This window comes from Hylobates moloch, unplaced genomic scaffold, assembly GCF_009828535.3.
Source record: "Hylobates moloch isolate HMO894 unplaced genomic scaffold, HMol_V3 SCAFFOLD_2, whole genome shotgun sequence".
Taxonomy (NCBI): Eukaryota; Metazoa; Chordata; class Mammalia; order Primates; family Hylobatidae; genus Hylobates; species Hylobates moloch.
Genome location: NW_026652277.1, coordinates 75,834,233 through 75,859,482, shown reverse-complemented (window position 1 = coordinate 75,859,482; position 25,250 = coordinate 75,834,233). Strand labels below are relative to the sequence as shown.

The 25,250-nt window shown below is 32.5% G+C and overlaps 1 protein-coding gene across 3 annotated transcripts in view; it reads left to right on the top strand.

Annotated features, from left to right (window-relative positions):
- Positions 1-25,250, top strand: part of EPHA5 (EPH receptor A5) — a 359,799-nt gene that overhangs the window by 249,653 nt on the left and 84,896 nt on the right. For all 3 annotated transcript variants that reach the window (XM_058434651.1, XM_058434648.1, XM_032151809.2), the window contains 2 exons: positions 11,584-11,708; positions 17,667-17,826. In XM_058434651.1, coding sequence (XP_058290634.1) covers positions 11,584-11,708; positions 17,667-17,826 — 285 coding nt within the window. The remainder of the gene's footprint in view (positions 1-11,583; positions 11,709-17,666; positions 17,827-25,250) is intronic.

Genomic DNA, 25,250 nt, shown 5'->3' with positions numbered 1-25,250 from the left:
AGAAATATCTTATACCACTTTCCTGTTTCATTGGCTTCTTGATGGATTGGATCTTTTTTTATTGGGCACTTACCACATGCTTGTTCTTTTTCTAGTTATAGAGGATACAAAGATAAATGAGGCCACTCTCTGTGCTCAAGGTTGTATAATCTGGAATGCAGGTACATAGATTTTCAGAGGAATGATCTAACTTTCTTTGTGATATCTAATACTTTTCCCAAACTATTTATTTTTAATATCCCTAGTTGTATGGTCACTGGCCAGGACACGTGGAATTGTTGATTGCGATAGCCCAACTCACTAGTGCTTGGCATACAGTAGTTTTTCAGTAATATTAGGAAAAAAGGAAAGGAGGGAGGACAGGAAGAGGAGAATTGCCAATAGCACTTTTTCTTCAGTGGGGAGACCTGTTAAAAGTCCATGAGATGGAGAAAGAGATGTTTTGAGTTTTGAGGAAAGGAATGTGCTGGTACAAATAAGGAAGAAACTTACATATGAGTCCTTCAGATCTCTGCTTTGTTACTCCACATGCATGTTTTATGTTACTTTTTACAAGTTATTATTTATTAATCATGAAGTATCAAAGTTTGTGAAATATATACATACATGATTTGAAATATATAGAGACTAGAGGATATGTATGGCTATCTGTATCATAATATTTGCCTCAAAGTGTTTACATGTGTATTCCTGAGTGGTAGAGAAAAATTGAATTTGCATTTAGCATGCAGGGCATTTCTCAAAATCCACAGTTCATCTTATCTATGGTGCAGCAAGCAGAGAGCGGTCATTATGTGTGTACCGTTAATCGTTGTGAGGATTTATCTTGGCTTATTTTCAGAAGACAGTTTTCAAGTTTCATCAGTATAGAGTATGTAGAGATATTTCTCATATATTTGAATGCTATTATATAAATGTTTCATGGTAGATCAAAAATAGTTGTAAAACTTTGATTTAGGTAATACAACTAAGAGTTTTACAATTACATGTCACAGAACGTGCAATAAAAAGTTGCTTAATCAGAGACAATTGTTTCTCCTATTGCTTTTTATAACTAGCTTTGCAAAGCAGTCAGGAAACTGAGCAAAAATTAAGACATTTATATACTCAAAGAAGAAATTAGATAATCTGAATAATCTTTAACATAATTGTATGTGCGATGACATATTAAATGTAACACTCTATTTAGAGCTGTTCTTTCATTATTCTATGGAATAATACTCAAGAATACAAACTCTGAAGAAAGACTGCTAAGGTCTGCCAATTCCTGGTGGGCTGAACTTGGATAATTAACTTCTGTGCATCAAAAAGAGACGATAATAGTTTCTACTTCCTAATGATGTTAGGAAGATTGAATGAGTTAATGTATATAAAGTGCTTAAACTATAAACTGTCAGGCACATAATGTTTCTTATAAATGTAATATATTATGTATTCTTATGGTACAGCAATTACAGTAGCCTCATTATCTATGTATTCGTACATACATCTATTTGTTCATTTACTTAGCCGATATTTGTTAAACAATTCTCAAAGTAAAATTTGGACTTAGTTCTTTCTAATAATTGAAATTTTTTCAAAATACATCTTGGGCACTCTGCAGCCAATATTATTTACATTTTATTTACTTTTTAAAATAAATGGGAATCTAGACTACTGTTCCAGTGAAACAAAAAATACGGATTTTACGCCACTTAAACTTATAATGATATATTTTGTCAGCATTAGAAATTTCTCTGCGTGATCTGTCTGAGTAAAAAATGGCCTTACATGTGACTTGAGCAACAGATATTTCCCACAACTGAAGAATATGTGGTTTGATTCACTAAAATTAGTCCCATGGCTTAAAAATTAAATATCTGGCAACATTACTAATGTGGAACAGAATGTTGTGATTTGGCTTTTTTTCTGGACTTTAAAAGGTTGACCAGCTGCAATCATTAATCCTGTATTTTCTGTAGTTCCAGGCTGTCATGTTGCTGTTAGAAATGATGCTATTTAAAGATATTGTGATTGGGATGTTACGAGAGCTGCTGATAAAGACTACTCAGGTCTCCTGTTCATTCTGTAGCCATAAAGTTTATTTTTTTGTGTCTACTGGCATAATTTCAAATTTTGAAGAAATCATGTCAGATGATATCAGCGAGAATATATTTCGGCAGAGAAGACGTGGTGATCCTGAATTTTAATGGTATAATAGAAATTCAATCTGGTTCTTTAAACAATCAATAGATAAATAATTTATTATCCTAATTCCTAGTGAATTAAATGATTCCGTTGTTCATTTGGCTATATAAAAGTTTAAGATCAATGAGAAGTGAGAAAGGAAAATGAGTAGGTTCTCTATATTTATGATGTGTTTGTTTTGCTTTTAAAAATGCTTGATCAGATTGGTTCAAATTGTGAAAATTTTAAAATAATTAACAATTGAATTAGAGTTTGCACTTTATGGCCTTGTTACTGTTAGTGACTTAATCTGTGGTTACCAAAACCCTATTTAATGTGGGTTTATAAGAGGACACTAATTTTTTTTGTTAAACATAAGCTATAAAAATTTGTTTCTGAGCTAATTACTACTTAATTTTCTGTAAAACAAACTGAAGTATTCCATAGTGGAAGTTTGATATTGATAAAGCATTATTGAAAATTGCATATGGGACTATATTCTCTTGAATATAGTATAACTGAATAATACTGAGTTGATTAAAGTTTTCCAAATGCACCATGCTATCTGCTAGATATAGCCTCATTTTATTTTAATATGATACTGTAAAAATTATTTAAATTCTGTTTCTCATAAAATGAGGATTGTGGTTATTAAGATCAAATAATCATTGACACGTAGGCCTCTTTGTGTATTAAAAATTCTATTATAGGATAATAACAAGTAATGAATGGAAAACAAATTCAATGACAATTTATTTCGTGTGAGATTAATTTTGCTATTCAGAAGGAGGCATGTTGTCATTATACACCTTGTTACATTTAATATTTGTTTTTGTAATTTGCACTGTTATTTTAGAGAATACTGACTATGAATGCCAGTGATATAGTTTTCTATTTTTATTACTGTCATTTTCTTTTCAAATTAATATCACTGTGGATGTGACTTCAAAACAACATTTAAAGTGTGTACTTTCAACTATGAAGTATAATCACATCAGAAATTACTTCTTGGCAATTAAGTTACTTTCATTTCCTGCTAGAAGCAACTAATTCTTAATATTTTGTGATTTTCAAGTCTTTGAAAAAAACTATACTTAATGGTACATTTTAGTTTATAAATTCTTTTCATTAAAATAGATATCCTCTCTCTAGAACTACTGACATTTAAGGCCAGGTTTTGGTAAAATGGTCATTTCAAAACTTCACTGAGGTCATATATCAAAAGATCCAGTTGCAGGCTTTTAAGATGGAGTGATTGTAGGTTTTTGTCTGAGTGAGCAGATTGAATTTTTATTTGAGAAATAAACCTTTAAAATACCTTCTTTCTTTAGTACAGAACATGGTTAGGTACTAAGTGTGTTGAGAATACACTGTTAGTTACTTTTCCTGGTCCAACAGTATCAAATGACAACATAGTAAGAAGGATATACTAAATATGTAAGTATATAAAATTTATGTTATGTATTAGAAAAATATAAAGTGTATAATATTACACATTTGTGAGTGTGTATATTATAATAAGTCTGCCTTACTTTTCTGTTAATTTTGAATAAGTTTATAACTCAATAACTGCAATTCTCATTTACTTTAGGAAATCTAGTTACTCATTTTCTTATATTCAAATGCTAATATGTACACCAAAACAAAGATAGCAAAGTAATCACTATATGTAGCTTTATTAAACCAGCTACAAAAGACATACATGATTCTCTTAGAGATGTATGTATGTGTATGTGGTGTGTATATATGTATATATAAAATAAAATATGGATTTATCTACATCTGCATTTCATTTAAAAATATATCTGTAGTCTGTGGGAGGCAGTTAAATTGTTACATGATCATATACATAGACAGTAAAGATAAATACTAAAAGACAGTATTATACTGAAATTCAGTATAGACAGTATTATACTATTATTCAGATAAATACTGAAAGATAGACATGAAAAGAAAAGAGGTATTCACTATGCTAGTGCCAATACTATTTCATCTTAGAAAATATAAACTAAAGATAAATTCATTGGATGTAGGTTTTGTAATTTCCCATGTTTCTCTGGAAATTCTATAAGTGTAGCTTAGGTTTTTAGATTAGCTAGGGCTTGTCTTCCTATTTTTCCCCCTTCCCTTTTCCACCTTTGTGAAGAACTGAAAGAATGGAAAGCCTTATGAAGAGAGTCATAAGACACATAGATTTGAAACCATACTTTATCTTTCATCATTTCAAAAATCTGTTCTTTACTGAAGGAATATATTTTATCTTAAAAATATACTCGAGGAACGGGTGCGGTGATTCACACCTATAATCCCAGCACTTTGGGTGGCCGAGGCCGGTAGATCGCGAGGTCAGGGGTCGCGACCAGCCTGGCCAAGATGATGAAACCCTATCTCTGCTAAAAATACAAAAATTAGCCAGGCACAGTGGCAGGCGCCTGTAACACCAGCTGCTCAGGAGGCTGAGGCAGGAGAATCGCTTGAACGCGGGAGGCAGAGGTTGCCGTGTGCAGAGATCGCACCACTGTACTCCAGCCTGGGTGACAGAGCAAGACTCCATCTCAAAAAAAAATGAATACACTTAAGTTTTATAATTATTAAACATACTTATACATGTAATTGTCTCTATATACATAAATATGAAATTGTGTGTGGGTATATACACATATATATTCTTTGACTTTTTTTTCCAGTAGCTCTTATTTTATACAAGTAGTTAGGGGTGGTAGTCACTTGACTTCTAATTCTTTATTTATTCTTTGCTCCAGAAGTCTCTAGATTTCCTTGAAATTCTTTAATAACATTGTTTATTCATTTTACTATTCCCTTTCATATTCATATGTAAGTCAGATATTCAATATATACTAGATTCAAATATAGTTCTACCTATATTGTACTGTGCCAAAAACAAATAAAAAATGTATTGCTTTGAAGACATTTATACTGAAATTAAACAATTAAGTAACTGGATGACAGGTGGTGAGAGCCACTCTTGGAGCAGGAGGTTACAGGTAAGTAAACCGAGGAGACTAGAATGATCCATGCAATAATTGATTTGACTTAAAAACTATAAAGTAGGACCATGTGCTACATATCCTTTATTAGCTTTAAATCCCATAAAAATAAGTTATGCATGTTAGAAAAATTAAATGCCATTCTATGCCCCAGGATTTTTCAAGGCACATGAGATATATCAATAAGTAAGACAGTAAAAGTACCTCCCATCATGGAGGGAATATTCCTGTAGAATATCAGACAATACACAAGTAAAGAAATAAGCATATAATTTCAAGCAGTGCCATTATAAAGAAAAATAAGAAATTAATGAATGGTCAATCAGTCAGGAAGTTAATTCTGAAAATATGACTTGTTTTTTAAAGACCTGAATAAAGTGAAGAGCAATTTAGATGAAGATAAGGAAGGACATTCTAAACTAAAAGAAATGCAAGTGTAAAGGGTCTGAGGCAGGACAAATTTAGAGTGCTCAAGAAACATATAGAAGGTCATGTCTATGAAAGGAAACAAGAGATAGCCAAGTTGATGACTTGAGAGATTTAGGCAGAGGATAGAGCACGTGTGGCCTAGTAATCCATGAGGCAGGGTAGTGACATGACCAAATTACAGCATGAACAATAACACACTGGCTGTTCTTAGAAAAACTTCCTGAAGGCCAGGAAGGTGTAAAGAAGTAGTCCAATTAAGAGAAAACTCATGGCGTCTTCGACGAGGGTGACCGCAGTTATATATTTTATGAAGTTTTCAGAAAAGTCTTCTAAGGACTAAGCAAGCAACAGTGAACCGGACATAAGATTTTTCTAATTTTATAGATTATCAGCAGACTAAGCCAAATTATGCATGAATGAACAAACAAATCAAATTACCAAGAAATACTAAAGGGTCACGAAAATACCAGATAGAAGCAGAAATAATCCTCAGAGAAAGGCAAAGTTGCTAACAAAGATTAGGATAACAGGCAACAACAGTGAGCCACAGGTTCAAGACAGCAGCAGTTCTGAAAACCTCAATACTGATCCAACTTCCAGCCTCAGCTTTCTAAGTTTGATTGTTTATAAAAGAAGCATTAATAATAATTCTTTTTAAAATAGTAATAATAATATTTTTTAAATAGAAGAATTAATCCTAGTATGGTTTGCCTTAATTATTTCCTGAATTTTACTGACAAAATGATTTCACCAGAGTCTTTACTGAAAATACAGAATCCTTGGTCCCAATTTGACCTACAGAGTCAGAATTATCTGGAGAGAAGCCTAATACTCTGTTGTTTTGGAATACTGTAGTGGCCTAGACCTGCTTCGTTAATAAGAAGTACCTTAATATGATAAAGTGTGCATTCCAGTGAGAAGTGGGGGCTTCCAGCTGGCAGATACTGACAGTTCATTTGGCCAAATTTTAACCTACAGAATCAAATGTAAAATACGTGTATTTTTAAACCTTGTGTTTAAATGAACTAATGTAGGGACTTCTGTTGGAAAGTTTAAAAAGTGTCATCTGATGAAGTTTTTAACACATTCATGGACTCTCATAGATGAAAAGATTTCAATATTGTTTTATTTACCTCTCTCTAGTCTTTAAGACTTAAAACATGGGTATATAAATCAAATGCATGGGGTTTTATTTATTTATTTTTAAATACAAGTAACCAATACTTGATTCTATTTATAATTTACTGCCTACACAAAAATTATTGGCTATAGGGATGCATGAATGGTATTTTCTTCTTCCATTGGACACAGCTGAGGTTCATGTTTTCATCATGTTCACTTTGTTTTAAAGAATGAGGAAGACATTGTTCTATACTAAGTGTAACTATTAATGTTTTAATTAACTTTTGAAAACCCACCATTTTAATTAATGAAATTAATAAAATCAAGGAAATTTACTCATAATTTTTTATTAATTTGGAGTCATGAAGCCTTGGATGCAGAAAACAAAGCATCTTATCTGTGTAAGCACTTTGCCTTTGGATCTCATCGAGCATTTAAAGCAGTGCCAAGTTCAGCGAAGAAGCTACAAACAATTTTGACTGATAAAGGATGAAACAGTTAAAAAATTGTGGAAAATTAATCACTGAAATCTTAACAATTTTTTCAAATTCTTAAACAATTTTCTAATGTTTTACAACTGATATTATTACAAATAGTATTTATTTGGCACCCACCCTGTACCTGAAGAATAAGATGTCAACCTTAAAAAAAGAATTTATATATTGTTCCTATTATAAAGATTTAAAGTACGTTTATAAAAGTTAACTAACTAACAGAATTACATAGAAATGGCTGGCTGCCAAAATACTTGAAGTCAATTCTATCAGACTTCAAGCTATCTGTGACATGGCAGGCCTTTCCATCTTGGAACACTGTGCCTTAAACTAGGTTTCTATATCTGAAAAGTAAGGAAGATAGATTGTTTTATACAACTGATGACAGGATTTTGTATACCATTGATATCACTGTTTGTGTCATTGGGATATTAGAGGTTTCTACATTATGTCATTATCAATAAGTCAAATAGACACAGATGGACAGTTCTGAACATTTCAGTACATACTAGACGTATGTACTGGAACTGAATAATTAAGTTCAGTTGAATGGCTGATGATGGGACTCACCATTAGAGTGGGAGGTTACAGATAAGTAAGGTGTGGAAGCTAGAATTATTTATGTAATAATTAATTAGAGTTGGCAACATCAGTATATATGCATCTTTAGGTTAATATAGATATAGGTAGTTATGTATAGGAATATGTATAGATATACACAAGTTAATATACACATTTATGTCCTTGTTCTGTCAGTTAGAGGGCTTAGAAGCAATGGCATCTCAGTGGCAAGAAACACACTCAACACCCAGATCTTGGTTTCTAATGCCTTTTCTAATAAAGGAAACCAGTGCTCCTTAAGGAAATGAATGACTCTAGGACTGGAGCAGTGAATAAGCAAGATGAGCCTAGAGTATCTGGTCTTTTAGTCCCAGAAGGTAAGAAAATAATATAGAAAAAAAAAAAAAACAGACAAACCCATAATGATGGGGGTATATCAAAGAGACATAGCAGCTCTGAAAGAGCTTCCAATGGCCAAAGCATTAGCAAATTAAGTAATAAAATAAAGTATTCCACTGTAAACCAAGGTATAAAAATATCCATGTCATGCTGATATAAATAATTACATAATTTTAAAAATGAAGAAAAATAGACAAATTTCCCATGCAGAAGAATTTCTAATAATTTAAGTAGATATTCCACCATCAAGAAAGCGAATTATAGGCTGGGCGCGGTGGCTCACGCTTGTAATCCCAGCACTTTGGGAGGCCGAGGCGGGCGGATCACGAGGTCAGGAGATCAAGACCACAGTGAAACCCTGTCTCTACTAAAAATACAAAAAAATTAGCCGGGCATGGTGGCGGGCGCCTGTAGTCCCAGCTACTTGGAGAGGCTGAGGCAGGAGAATGGCTTGAACCCGGGAGGCGGAGCTTGCAGTGAGTCAAGATTGTGCCACTGCACTCCAGTCTGGGCGACAGAGCAAGACTCTGTCTCAAAAAAAAAAAAGAAAGCGAATTATAAATTCCCACTCCTTAAATGTGGGCTGCGAATAGTGACTTTCTTCCAAAAAGTACAATATTGAATGCTGGGGAAAAAAATGTTATAGTGGAGAAACAGTAAACACCACATCACTCAGGAAATCAAGGTTAACATAACGGTGATGATATGTTGATAGTGTGTACCTTCAATATGATGTAATAGGATTGGCAATTTACCTTTGTGGTCATCCCAAAAAACCCACAACCCCATTTTAATTATGAAAAAACATTAAATTAATCCCAATTGAGAGACAGTTTACAAAATACCTGACCAGTGTGCTCCAAAACTGTCAAGGTCATCAAATCAAGGAAACTTTGAAAAACTGCCATAACCAAGAGGAGCCTAAGAAAACATGATGACTGAATTAATGTGGTTTGCTGCATGGAATCTCAGGACAGAAAAAGGACATTAATTAAAGACTAAGAAAATCTGAATAAACTGTGGACTTTAATTAATAATCTACTAGCATTTGTTAATTAATTGTGACAGACATAATGTGTTAATGTAATATATTTCTAATAGGCGACAGTAGATGTAAGGTATGTGGGAATGCTATTATTTTTCTGTAAAAATAAAACTATTCTAAATTTAAGACTTTAAAAATTTGAAACAGACAAGGCAATCAGTTCATAATGGGAACTGTGGTAGCCTAAAGTATCTCAATTTTGCATATCATACTAGTATACAAAAGTTAGCTCTAACACAGAAGCTACAATATGGAAAGAATTTGGAATATTTCCACATATCTGAAAGCTACAACTCAGAAGTTTCGGAAATTATTTTATACTCTTCACAACTTGATTTCCTTGGTATTTTTTTCTATCCTTATACAGGGACAGTTATAGTTCTATGATTTGACATCACCCATCAAAATTCCACCAGCATAAATGCTCTAAGTCATCATTCTCATTTGATACCAGACTTAAAAGGTTGAGCAGGCAGAGAATGAGCAAAAGGTATCAGCGAGGGAGACAAATAAGATAAATTGAGCATGCTCCTTGATGCTGACAAACCTGGTTACAGTTATTTTAATGTGCATAATACTTGCAGTGGTGTAGGATTGCTGCCATTCACAATTTGTGCATCATCATTATGTCCCCAGGAGCTGTCAGCATCCCCACTTTCATCAGCTTTACCCCGAAGATGCAAAGATGCTCTTGTCACAGAGGAAATTATCCCTGACCTATTCTGAGCTCAGAAATGGTCTTCTCCCCTCATTCTAAACCAGTATTTTAAAGCATATTCTTAGCTACTGAACTGAGTTTGGAAAACACTGGCGTTTGTTAACTAAGTGTTTGAAAGTGAAATAATTTATGCTTAACTTTGATGAATGCAAGTAAAAAAGTATTCCACTTTAGGCTGTTTCTGTGTTGGTATTTATTTGTTGTCTTTACCCACACATGATTATTTTATTGAAGAACTGATTAAGTTTTAAAATGAAGCACAAATCCCAGACTAATATTATCCTAGTATGTGCACCTATGATGAGACAAATTCAGTTTTGAATGATACATAATTATGTATGTATTTGCCATTCATTCATCCATCCATCCATCAATTCATTCAACAAATATTCATTACATTTCTATATGCTAAACAGCTTTCTCATCTTAGAAATGTAGCAGTGAACTAAACCAAATCAATTCCTGCCTTCATAAAGCATACATATTAAATATAATTTATGAGTAACAAGGTGGTAATACCATCAATTCATTAGGTAAAAACTGACAGCTATCTACAAGAAATAGGTAAATCTAAAAAAATGATTTTACTATAGTAAAGTGAGTGAAGAACTTTGAAGACTTAGTCTTTCTCTGGGATTTTTACTGTTGTGTTATGCAACATACATAGTGATAATGGGAAATTGAGCATAATTCATGATTCAAGATAATTCATACAGATATTCACTACTCAACAAAATATATTCAAAACTTCATTGTCTACTTAATCCTCTGTTGTTTCTATTTCAGTAATGTTAGTACTTTTCAATAAACACTACAGTGAACTAGGAGGCCCATAGATTACTATTCTATGTTGCCATGTCTTTCAGACATGTTATCTATACAAATATCAGCAGATTGATAAAAAGAACTTTGACTCAAATATTCAGATGTTTTGCAAACTCAAAATATCCAGACACACCCAAAAGAGCAGATATCTAAGTCCTATTTTCATTAGACAAGTAGTGGTTTCATAGACCCTATATTAAATTGTGATGATCACCAGAAGTGATTATGATTTCCAAGGAAATATATGAGAAAAATGAGAATAAAAAAAGTTCATTTTATTTGCTATTATTTTAATAGTATGCCACCAATATCTTTGGTGGCATGTTTCTTAAGGAACCTGCCCATATTTAATATATACATTTATTAATGATTTTAGGATCCATGTAATTTCAAAAGTAATAAATTATAAGAGAGTTGGTGTTGTGCAAATGCTGTAATATAAACATATATCTATTAGCATAATGGGATATGTCATACAGAGCTCATACCTTTTAGAAATGTAGAAGATATATAAAAAATCAGGAATATCTTTATTCTATAAAATATAAAATAAAATAATTTATGTTTCTAAACGACTTGGAAAAAATATAGAATTAAAATACAGTTTTATTATGAAAAAATCCTGGGGATATTTAGCTGATTTATATTTGTAAAAAATCTTCACAATCTTTAAACCTTATGTAGAGAAACTAAAATTTAATTGGGATTTTTTTTATATTGCTACGTTCTCAAAATGCCAATATACATAATACACATAACAGGTTTACTTTTAGGGCCTTATTAATCACACTGCTCCTTATTTAAACTACTTTTCAGCTCCATCTCCAGTCACCAATGTGAAAAAAGGGAAAATTGCAAAAAACAGCATCTCTTTGTCTTGGCAAGAGCCAGATCGCCCCAATGGAATCATCCTGGAGTATGAAATCAAGTATTTTGAAAAGGTAAGACTAACAGAATAAAAAATGTCCTCACTTTCTTTTTTTTTTTTTTTCATTTTAGCAACTGCAGTTATCCAATTTGCAGAAGAGTATGTTGCAATTTTATGTATAAATCAATGACAATTGATTCTGCAGTCATAATTATGGATTCTAGAAGTGTACAGGGAGCTCTCTATTCATGTTCTGCTGCTGCCAAATAGTTTACACTGCTTAGATATAGCCATATAGTCTAATATTGGCTTAACTGAGTTGCACAGCATTAAAAGATGAAGTCATAGGACATTTGAAAGGGTTACAAATACTTAAGCTATAGACTTTTAGTAGTGACTGCAGTGTGCTAACAGAGAAATCATGGGTGCTTATGGCCAGTAACTCCATGTAACACCTGTACTGTTAAGGAGATAGGAAAAAAGATGAGACACGTAGATCACATACATTTTTTAAAGACTCTTAGCAAACATCTGGCACTGTAGTATAAAATTTATGTTTAAATTTCAGGTAAAAAATAAAAAATGTATGCATCACGTTCCCTATATTTTCTTGATTTCCCCTTGTTCTCTGAGTCTCTTACAGCCACTTTTAAACATTTTACCGTCATAGCTATCGAGGTCTCAAGGTTGTAATAAACTCTTTTCCTCTTTTCTGAATTGACAAGCAAGTGAGCTGTTGATGAAAGAGTCAAACAGATGGAAGCTGAAAAAGCTTCTAATTTCTAAAACTGGGCTGGAGAATGTGGCTTAGACATGTAGCCACCATGAGTCTTCCTACTACTCCCGCCCCATTCATCTGTGATTTTTCTACTGGCTGGATCTGAATGGCATACACACCTTAGGACAACCTGAGTTCTAAAAGAGGAGCTACAGATAGATGGGTACCCAAACCAGCCTTTGAGAAGTGGGTTGGAGAGCCTGAGCCAGAAATATTGGTGCTATAGAGGTAGGAATAGAAATGAACATGTAACGAATGCAGACATGCAGATCCCAAAAAACAAGAGAAGGACTGAGCCACACTACTCAACTGCTTTTCCAGACTCACAGAGACATCACTCCTTCTTTTTTTCTGGAAGAGTAAACGGGATGGTAGGAAGTACAAAATCTTACTTTACAATACCTAAGAACTTGCCCAAGCTAGGGCATTGGAAAAGAGAGGGAGAATAAATGGTTCTCCTCACCGTCATGAAAAATGCTAATGTCCTATTAATGACAATTACTGAAAAGTGCAACTATATATATATATATATACATGCAAAGATAAAAGAGTTTAGGGCCGGTGCAGTGGCTCACGCCTGTAATTCCAGCACTTTGCAAGGCTGAGGCCTGAGGTCAGTAGTTCGAGACCAGCCTGCCCAACATAATGAAACCCTGTCTATACTAAAAATACAAAAAATTAGCTGGGTGTGGTGATGGGCACCTGTAATCCCAGCTGCTCAGGAGGATGAGGCAGGAGAATCGCTTGAACCCAGAAAGCGGAGGTTGCAGTGAGCCAAGATTGCGCCATTGCACTCCAGTCTGGGCAACAAAAGCAAAACTCAGTCTTGAAGGAAAAAAAGAAGAGTTTAGGTAGGTGTATTGAATGTTAATTTGTCACAGTTACAAAATTTAAAAATAAATTTTCTTCTTTCATTCATTGATTCTACAATTGCCTGTGTAAAAATACAACAAAGAATAAAACAATGGGGAGGGATGGAGAAAGGCTATCTACATATTTACAGGTTTTTAATGTTTCTACAATGTTCCTATATTGATTTTACTAGTAGATAAATAGTCAACGATTTTTGAAATAGTCATCTTTCTAGGAATGTCTTACTGGTAGTATTAAATACAACTATCAGATAATTAGGAAACATAAATGATGACACATATTTCAAAAATAGGTTATTAAATACATTATTCACCAAGAATGCTCTTAGAGAATACCTCTGAGACAAAGTTATGTTGGGATATGGTTAACACTGTTTATTGTCAACAAAACTGTAGTTAATCAAGTGGAATGTAGTGACATTAAACCTTCTCACTGATTACTGTTCCCGTGAGATTAGTAGTAAAAAACAGCATTGCAAATTCCAGAGGTCTACAATTTAAACATAGGCTGTATCAAAAAACAATTTGTAAAATTAAGGTTTATATTTCTTATTCAAGTTTTTGTAACCTTTGTTACTCTACACGGATGCAAAGCTATGGAGAGTTATATAAATATATATTAACACATGCTGAATTCTGTTGTGAACATTGTTTCTCAATTTTCATTGTGATGAAAGTTGATTTTAAAAGAAGATAAAATGCAAAATAGAATTGTAAAACATCCAATCACCAAAAACTGTATATTTGACTATCTTAGATGCAATAAGAGTTAACAGCTGGGAGAATAAAAGTTTAACAAGTACTTACATTTTCTTTTATCTCTGAATCAACCAGCTGGATTAATACTGGCTTTCTTTTTGTCCTTGAGGAAAGCATCCTATTTTTTACCCTTATGAATAACTTTTGATATTTTTGTGACCACTTCCCAGCATATGCATTAGTTTCATTATATATGTAATATTCAATATTAACAAGAATTTATCTTTTTTAAAAAAGTTGCTGCTTCTGTTACAACAAAGAGTTATTCAACAAGTGGTAGGGAGGAGTTTCTATTAAATATTTATCCACATTGTGATATTATTTTCTTTATAGTTTAATTTTTTTGAGTTACATTTATTTCAGTATGATTTGGTCTTATATTTAATAGTTCAAATTCAATGCTGTAGTATTCCATTATATGATCTGTGTAACTCAAATTAAGAAAAAATGACTTGGGAAAAGGTGTCTCAACATATTTCCAATAAATTAATAATAAGTTGCCTATTGACATTCATTAAAAGCAGCAAAATCTTCATATAATATATTGGTGGAAGTGATTAGTTTATTTTGGTCAGTGTTTTCCTTTTTAAAATAAAAGTATTAATTCCTGGGCCATTGTGTGTGAGCCAAATATTTGAGCATATCTACATTATACTTACAAAGATTTTTTAAGACTTTCATTTATAAAAAAATGGATTATGAGTTTTTATACCATGTATTGAGGTAGGGGTCCTGATAGGTTTTCAGAGCTCATTTTGAGCTTTCAGAATGACACCACCATTTATGGGATGGCTTTTGGCCAGACACAGGTGGCAGAGCTTTCCAGGGCACATGCATTTGCCAGCTGGCATTTCTGCCTCTGATTGCCCTGCTCTAATAGAGGTCATTGGGCTTCTCTGCTCCCGTGTGATGATGGGCTCATTGCCATCTCTTAATTAAAGGCAGAGGCAAAGGGAAGCTGCCCCTTGGCAGGGTGTTTGCCAGCTGGCTCCTTCTGCTGAGGCCCTCCCCTCACTGCATGTGAACAGTGTTTGCTAAGCAGCTGGGGAATGTAGCTCATTTGCTCAGCTGGGGCACGAAGGCAGCAAAAGTCACCGCCCTGACCAAGGACTTGGCAGCAGGGCAATTGTGGGTGTTGACAATCTTTACATGCAGTTTGTGATATGTAGAAAATTACAATATGAGAGTGATTTAAAGGAATGAAACATAATTAAATTTTGGAAGATGCTTAGATGATTCACAATGTGTATTCGTTGGTTTTGATCCACTAGATATACGCTTCCCTAAATTTTCTTCAATAAGTTATGTACGGCAAACTCAGAGAGAGCCAATGTACATTAAACTCTAGCTAAGGAACAACTGAGACATCCATAACGTTAACTGTTAAATCAGACAGAATGTTGCGCAGTTGATATTAGATCACACATTATTTCAAGGAGCGGCAGTCCAGTTTCCTTGTATATTTTTCCTTTTTGGCAAAAAGTATCAATTCCTAATATTTTTACAAAATGTATTCATTGTACCTTCAATAGTTAGTGTTTACAACTGTGGAAGCTTTTAAAAATTGTTTTGTTTTTTACTTTTCAATGGGAGAACTTACCATCATGCTGTAGAGTTAAGAGTAATCCATTCTGCATAGAACCTATTTTGTAGAGATTATGCTTGGTGGTACATGTAGTATTTTTATCTCTATCTCCTTCCAATATCCTTGATAAATAATTTTATCTCCATTTTAAGGAAGAAAAAAACTGAGGTTCAGAGTTGTTTACCCACATTTTCTCATCTACTTAATAATATGGCTGGAATTCTAATGCTGTCATTGATGCCTTCTTTTAATTGTTTATATTATAAACATTAATCTTTTATGTAAAAATGAAAATTATATAAAGTCTGTCAGAATTTTATACTTAAATTTTGACTAGATTTTTTCTTTAAGTTAAATTTTCTTTAAACAAATATCAGCAAACAGACATTTAACTTACTGAGAGTTACTACTGCAATCATAGCCAAACCGGAAAGTAGAATATTATTGAGAAATGTTGCTTTTAAACAATGTGGGAAAATAATATTTTTCAATAATATGGAGAAATAATAAATAATATTATCAGGTTCATTCCATCAAGAACCTGTGCATTCTCAGAAAAGTTAGTAACTCTCATAGTTTATAGAAGCTGTTTACAATTGTTAAAAGGAACACATTAAGAAATTATTTGCTTTTTACTGCTGTGATCCTAGCATACAGAAGGGGTAATAGAGTGGAAAAGGGAAGAGCAATACACGTTTGTCAATGAAGAAATTTACTGGTATTATTAGGTAAAATTTTATAAGATTTAATTACCTACTTTGAATCCTTGGCTCAACTTTAATAAAATTTCCTAAATACATGAAAGTTTAGATAATTAAATTAATTTGCAGTTTAAAAAATTAAAGATCAATCATTTGCCTAGGATGAGTCAGAAAATGTGCTATTTGATTTATAAATCACACCATACCTATTTAGAGAGAATTTTGGACCTGCTTAACTCTAAGATAATTTTATATGTTTAAACATATTACAAGAGGAATGGTAAATTGCTTTAAAAGAAAAATGTTTATAGATTGTATATTTTAGATAGTATTAGTGGTAGTTAACTTTGACATTACATATTAGAAAGAATTACAAATATTTAAAATAATTATGAAGATTAAAACATATATTATAGTTTATTAACCATTTTCACATACATTACCTGTTGCATTTTTACAACATCTCTGTGAGGAAACCCAGGCAAGTCTCTACCCCAGTTTTACCGATAAGGAAACTGAATATAAAAGCAATAATGGACCCGCTATATTTCAGTATGTGATTTCACTATCCATGGTAAAGTTGGTGGTAACTTCACAGAGATAATGAGGAGTTATGGATGGTTAGTCTAAACTTTTGTTGGCCTCAAAATAAAAAGTTCCTCTTTGTTTCAGTTCCCAAAACTATCTTTCCAGTAATTTTTTTCCTACTACATCTCCATTAGCCTAGCCCCTCCAAATCAGGACATTTTCAAAGATAAATAAAAACGCTTTGCTTATCTGCATTTTTCTTTAATGCTTTCTATTTAGACTTAGTGAATTGAAATTAAATTTCACCAGTGAAGTACTAATTTCTTACCTTAAGAACTAAATACAGTTAGAAATTGAATTCACTAATGAGTTAAAGCATAAATCTTACCTCACAGAATGGGAGATATTGTTAACTTTCTGTATGAATAGGCAGTATGTTAGATATGCTCCGATTAACTATATTGGAGGAAAAAAAGCACAAAAATAACAATACTAAAATAGAGTCTGTAAAATAATCAGTCTCCTACAACATTATGTTTTCAAAGTTTTAGAAATGTATTACTGCCAAAGACATGTATTCTGGATGGGTGGACAGTATGTCGCCCACCACCCTGCGTTCTAGAAAGGACTTTAATATTCTATGTAAATAGCACACCTAGGATGTGTAGGATTTTTTTCTAAAATATTATATTTGTACTAATAGAGTCCTTTGGTTTCTGATTCACTTTCTGATCTATGGTTCTAAATTTTGCTGCCATTAGTAATTTATATGCTGCCTTTTTTATTGTATGTGCATGCACATCCCAAGGACCAGGAGACCAGCTACACGATTATCAAATCTAAAGAGACAACTATTACTGCAGAAGGCTTGAAACCAGCTTCAGTTTATGTCTTCCAAATTCGAGCACGTACAGCAGCAGGCTATGGTGTCTTCAGTCGAAGATTTGAGTTTGAAACTACCCCAGTGTGTAAGTCATTTTAATTACTGTCAACTCATGTCTCAGTAATGGTTACCAGAAAAGAGTCAGTGGATCAATACCCTCCCTGGGCACTCTGTCAGTCTCACTCTCCCTCTCTCTCTCCCAGGCATGACCCCTTCAGGTAGGAAGCATCTGTCATGCTATTATGGTAGGTCGGCAGGTTAACACGTTGGTCCGTGCTCCTCATTGCATTCAGTCTTCTGGGAGATGGTACTTCAGGAGATACTTTAAAAATGTTTAAACTTGCTTTTAAAGACTTTCTTTCCACTGCTGCCATATTTTATTGAATTATTGCCATTTACTTTTTTAGTCGTTTTATTGAACTAGGCTACTAAGCTTAGTCTTTCTTTGAAAATTCCACAGGGAGCTTTCTTGAGCATTGAGTTTGGCAAGAAAATGGTGCTCTCAGGAACCAATCCGATCTCATAAAATATATTAAATCTCTGGCACTGTCTTTAAATGGAGAATCTGGGAATATTTTTTGGAGAACCCATTTTGAATCACTTTTTTCTCTATAAAATAGCATAAAATATTTTCCTTTAATTACAACAAAATATTTATGTTACTTACTTGCCCTAAACACATTGAAGGAAGAATTCAAAGACAGTAATAGATGCTATTAAAGTTATTTGTGAGGAAATACACAGTATTGTGAAATGTCAGAAGTATATATGTGTGTCTGTGTGTGTGTGTATTTGCTTTAAGCCAAGTTACATAAGAATTAGTAATTTTAAAATAAAGAAAATAAAATGCATGTTTTCTTTTTTCAAAAATCAACAAAATAATAATTTAGTTATGAATTTACTTTATAAGAATCAGAAGAGCTATTAAATTAAAATGTGAATAAAACTATATTATACATCCCCTTCGAAAATCAAGATCTTCTTTTTAAAGCATATTTAAGTGAATTATTTAAAAATAATTTTTATTCCTTTAAAATAGCTTTCTGAGTGTTGTTTCACTGAATTTTATACAGAAAAGGGTGCTATTGTAAAAAATTATCAATGTTTTCTACACAAAGGAAAATCTATGAGTGAAGTTTAACTGAAGCTACTGAAATTTGAGCTTCTAATGATATTCAGAAAATTTTCTTTCCTACTAGTTTTAATAGGAACATGTGATATTAGTCTGAAAATTCTCATAATATTAGTAATGTATTATTTAATTCTGCACCTTGAAACTAAAAGGGATTTAGGAAAAAAGGTATGCTATATAAGTTAGCCATGTTAACAAGACTTGATTCTATTTAGGTACAATTGGTAATAAATATCGCTTATGTGGTCTACCAACTCTGGGAACAAAGCCGTAAATGAAATCTCAAACTATGCTTGACTGCTTTGACAACTCTACAAATGAAAAATCCCATTTAAAAAAAAAACTGTAAATTCTACTCAGTTTTAGGATGTTGGCACGTTCAGCAACTGGTTTTTCTTCAGGCTTTTCAATATTCTATCATTTACATATGTATTAAATGGTAGCTGCCAGGCGCACCAAAACTCAATCAGATGACTTAGAGGACTAATATTTAATCATTTCCTGTTGACTTTTACAAAGTTTTACCTGAAATAAGCTGCTTTTAAAACTTTTCCTGTATAATTTCTAGAGAAAAAGAAATATCACCCACTGTTTTTTTATTACTGAAGTAGATTGAAGCATTATTTTTAATAGCAAATGAAAATACTTCAATATCATACTGCCTCCTAGCTATGAGAGTAAAATCTTAATTTTTACTCATATATGTGCACATATTTAAAAGCTTTTTAAAGAGTGAATTTATTATTTGTAGAGAGTATCTATTAGATATTAATTCCCTTTTGATCTTTATGTATAATATTTTCTGAATATGATTCAACAACAAGAATGTATTGAACACCTATAACATATTAGGCTTTGCTAGGCCCTGAAGAAATCAACATGAGTAACACATGGAAACTTCTCTCCAGACAAAAGGAATATACTGTGTTTAATTCTAAAATGTGGAATATTTATTTCAAAGAGCATTTTAGAATAATAGTTTTGCTTATTTATTTATTTATATTGAGAGAGTCTCACTCTATTGGCCAGACTGGAGTGCAATGGAGCTATCTTGTCGCACCACAACCTCCGCCTCCTGAGTTCAAGCGATTCTCCTGACTCAGCCTCTCAAGTAGCTGGGATCACAGGCGTGCACCACCACGCCTGGCTAATTTTGCATTTTTAATAGAGACAAGGTTTCTCCATGTTGGTCAGTCTGGTCTCAAACTCCCGACCTTGGGTGATCTGCCCGCCTTGGCCTCCCAAAGTGCTGGGATTACAGGTGTCAGTCACCTTGCCCAGCCTAATTTTGCTTATTATTTTAAAATTGATTTTATTTAATTTCTAGCCATCAAAGGGTTTCTTTTTAGCTCAAGATGCTATATGTGACTCAAATAATTCTAAGGAATAATCCCTACTTTCTCAAGGCCTGTTGTCTAATAAAGAATCAAAGAAGATACACAATGATAATTAAATTAATACTTTTTTCAGAACTTTTGTATTGTATTTTTGTAGTATTTTCTGAAATCCACATTGATTATTTTACTGGGCAATTATTTACTTCGTATCATAATTTCATTCTTTATGTACATTTATTATTTCCCCAACAAGATCTTCAAATACTTTAATGCAGTAATTATGGTAAACACACAATAAACAGATTTGTATTTTTCCTCGTTAAGCTATCAGTGATTTTTATTTGGTAAGTCATAGCTAAAGAGTCCTGGCTTTAATGAGCCATCTGTACTAAGAAAAATCTGTTTTATCAGTCAGGTATGTAAGAATACGAAATTATTTTAAAATTTCCGAGTATACTTTTTAAAAAGAATTTTCCAATTGCCTGTTCAATTCATGATGATACAAATAATGAAACGCTGACACTTTTTTGCGTTTTTATAGAATTTATTTTTACTAATTTATATTATATTTCAGTCATTTGTCAACAAAAAGTTAAAATGTTATGACCGCTTTTATTTTTCATTGACATTATCTTGTAAGTCAAAGTATGGCCCTAAAGAGAAATGCAAACAGTAGTACAAACAGGAACGGAAAACTTTTTTTTAGAAAAACTATTTAATATAAAGATTTGGGTAGAAAATCTCCAATTATTCTTCCTCTGCCATGCTTTAGTTTATGCCTTGTAACTGTTAACTTCTTCATTTTAATTGTATTGTGCATAAAAATAATATATTTAAAATTGATTTTTTACATTACCCCCATTCTCAACAGCAGTGACAAAACAAAACAAAATAAAATATCAACAATGAAACTTACCATGAATAAAACCACTCAGCCAAACTCGTTAGACCCTTTTCTGGTTTATTTTAACATAATTTATCTTGAAGCTTTGAGACTGTAATGGAATCTATCTTAACCTTTACATGCCCAAGATTTATCAATCGCATTTGTGATTCTTCTAATTTTCAAAAATGCATCACTTCCTTTTATCCAACTATATCTATTTGTCTCAAATCTGTGTAGCCTAAATGAGGAAATAATGATATTGCGTTTTTTATTAAAAATTGCATTGAGATAATTGTGGATTTGCATGTAATTGTAACAGCAATACAGACCACTCTTATAAACTTTACCTAGTTTTCACCATGGTAATATTTTACAGAACCATAGTATAATATCACAACCAGAACATTTGACATTGATGCAATCAATCCACAGATCTTAATCCTATTTTCTTGTATTCCTTTGTAAATGTGTATGTGGATATGTATGTGTATTAGATTCTATGCCATTTGGTCACTTGTACAAGTTTGTGTATCTACCACCAACCTCAAGTTACGAAACAATCCCAATATCGTAAAGATCCCTTGTGTTGCTTTTTTATAACCACACCCACTGCCTTTAAGAACAAATGTGGTATCACTAAGCCCTGGAAACCATTCATCTGCCATTCATGTATAACGTTTTCACATTTCAAAAATGTTTTATAAATAGAAACATGCAGTATGTGCCTTTTAATTTGGATTTGGCTTTTTTCACTTGGCATGATTCCCAGTAGATGGATCCAGATTGTGGTGTATTATCAAGTTTGTTTATTTTTATTACTGAATAATATTCCATAATATGTATGTGCCACAATTTGTTTAACCTCCATTAATTTGTTGAAGGATGTCAGGGCTGATTACAGTTTTTCCTATCACAAATAAAGATACTGTAAACATTTGTATACAGATTTTTATGTCAAAGTAAGTTTTTATTTCCCTAGGATGAATTTCCAAAAGTACAACACTGGATTGTACAGTAATTCTATATCTAATTTTGTGAGAAATTGCCAACATGTTTTCCAAAATGGCTGTATCATTTTCCGTTTCCACCAGCAATGGATGATTGATCTGGTTTCTTTACATCCTTCTTAGCATTTGGAATTGTCATTATTTATTTACTTATTTGTCATTTTGAATAAGTGCGTAGTGATATCTCATTATTTTGAAAATCACTGTTAGCTAATTACGTTCAACATCTTTTCATGCACTTATTTGCCTGCCATACTGTTTTTAATGTTTCCACTGATTCCTACATACTTATATTACTTATTAAAAATTATGCCTTTGATTAAGTTACCCTGATTAAGAAAGTTTATAGATATCTATTGCTGTGAGAGAAGGATCCCAAATTCTCAGTCTGACCTGTAGGCTTGTAATCTGGCTCTTACAATTATTTTAACCTTCAATGATGAACTCTTCACATATATAGCTGAGGCAATAAAATCTAGAGAATATCCATGTAATATGGGTCTACAACGAGGAGTGTGAGAAGCGAAGTGAAGTTAAAAATGTGACTTCTCAATATATGCTGCCTTAAAATTTCCAGGCATGATGCAAATGTATAATGATTTTTTTTAAGAAACATTATTATTTACTAAAGAATATTAATTTTTATAATTGATGACCTTTCACCATTATGTGTTACATTGCTTCAATATTTTCTTTTAAGTGTTCCCATGATATTTCCCAGCTATTTTTCCAAAACAACATCATTAATAAACTAATTTTCTTAAACATAAGGAAATGAGAAACATGCATAACTAAAGGTATATATCTTAAAGATTAAAATTTTAACAATATGCTAACATGATTACCATTATCTCCTACTTGACCTAAATATTTTTTTCTCACTCCTAAACAAATCAACAAGCATGAAGGCATTGACAGTACCCTGTAAATTATTTATTTTCATCTGAGTTAATATAATTAATGATATCCTTAATGCCCTCATGACAAACAAAAGAATAAACAATTCAAAAATCTTGATGAATCATTTCTTATTAGAAATAGCTCACAAATTAATTCATGCATGTGAAACAGTTAATAATTAAAACCTGAGGTTATGGTGGGCGAATCGTTTGAGCTCAGAAGTTTCAGACCAGCCTGGGCTAAATGGTGAAACCCCTTCTCAATAACAACAACAAAAAAAACGCAAAAATTAGCCGTACGTGGTGGCACACGCCTGTAGTCCCAGCTACTCGGAAGGTTGAGGTGGGAGGATCATATGAACCCTGGCAGCAGAGGTTGCAATGAGCCGAGATCGTGCCACTGCACTCCAGCCTGTGTGACAGAATGTGACTCTGTCTCCACAAGAAAAAGAAAATGTAAAACCCATCAAGGACTTTAGAAAATATTGTAAATTTAAAATAATAATAATAAAATTATATAAATAAATTAAATTAAAATAATAAACAAAAATATATTCTTCAAATTCTTCTGCACATGGATAGGCTCTGATTGCTTTTTTTACAAAAATGATCTGATTTCAGAGGACATTAGATAAACACATAGAATATTAATGTTTGTGATTTGTCGTTACTTATAAAATATGTTCATAAAATGTATTAACTTAGCATATTAACAGTCTTTTGAATGTCATTAGCAATTATTTTAATGCAATATATTTTTCTACACAGAAGTGCACTATTTTAGCATATTGTTAATTAAGGTCTTGGAAATTACTAAAAATGAAGAATTTGACACTACCAAAATTTTATATTTTTTCTCAAATTTAATACTTTGGCCAATCTGAAGTTACTCTGTTTTTACCCTTATTATTTCTGAGTAATTGTGGACTCTTCCTCCAAAACTGTATCTGTGAGAGTTCCCCAACTGGCACATTAAGAGTGGGAATAATTGTTAGACTCAGATCAGAAGGGCTTCTGAATGCTAGACTGAGCATTTGAGAATTTTCTTCCAAAGGTAGTAGGACTCTGTAAAGTTTTTGATCAAAGAAACATCATAAAAATGATATTTTAGATATTTACTGTGAGTATGTAGAAGTCTGAGAGAACAGTTAAAGCAGTTATGAACCATTTTCCACCATTTTAATTATACAGATTTGAATCAAATAGGTGAGTGCTGGATAAAAGTAATTGATGTATGGGGAGAAACATAAAAGAAACACAAAAGTATTTGGTAATTAATGAACAAGCAGAAGTTAAGAAAGATTTAGTAATAGTTCAAAGAAACCAGAAAGAGATCAAACCAGTTTGAATTTTTGGTTTGATTAATGATATGTTTATTTGATATATGTTTTTGTTAATGCCTTTGGGGTAGATGTGGTATAAGGGCCAATTTTAAACATGTTAATTTTTATGTAACAATAAAATCTAAACAAAGAGCTAAACAGTTTGTTATAAAAAATGGAAGGATTCTTTGGAGAGAAATAAGGGTTGGAGATATAAATTGGTCACTCTGATAGTTGTTAATTGACACCATGAAGGAAGAAGTGTCAGAGAGAGGGAGAAAGAAAGGGAGGATTAAAAAAAAGACAGAAATAAATGGAGAGAAGTGAGAAGGATCAGGGGTGAGCATTCATGAAGAATCATTCATACATTGCTGTGGGAAGAGAATGTGAAGCCATCAGAACTGACAAAGCAGTGCTTCATAGAGAGGGACCGAGTAAAACAGCTTGTCTGATGCCATAGAAACCAAGAGGAGGAGAGTTTCAAGTTTAAGGTATACCTTTAGCTAAGTCAAACTCCTTACAATGGTGGAGGGTAAGTTAGATAGAGAAGTACTCATTGCATGTGGCAAATATCATCATCTATGGAATTCAACGGCAGAAGAATAAAAAATTTCAGAGAGAATTTTAAAATGTTGGTTCTTAGGTAAGGCTGGTTTCAGATACCTCTGTCAAGATGCTGACAAATAGGAAATATAAGTGGTAAATAAAGCAGGAGATAATACGTATAAGTGATATTTACTATTTATTTAAGGCTGTCAGTAGTTGAAGCTCTATGCCAAGTACATTATACGTATTATCTTGAATCTTAATAGAAATATAATGATCCAAGGAAATTATCCCTACCTGGAGATTATGCAAATGGGACTTTAAAAGGTTAAGTAATTTTCTTGACCCATATGTGTAGTAAATGCTGGACCTATTTTCCA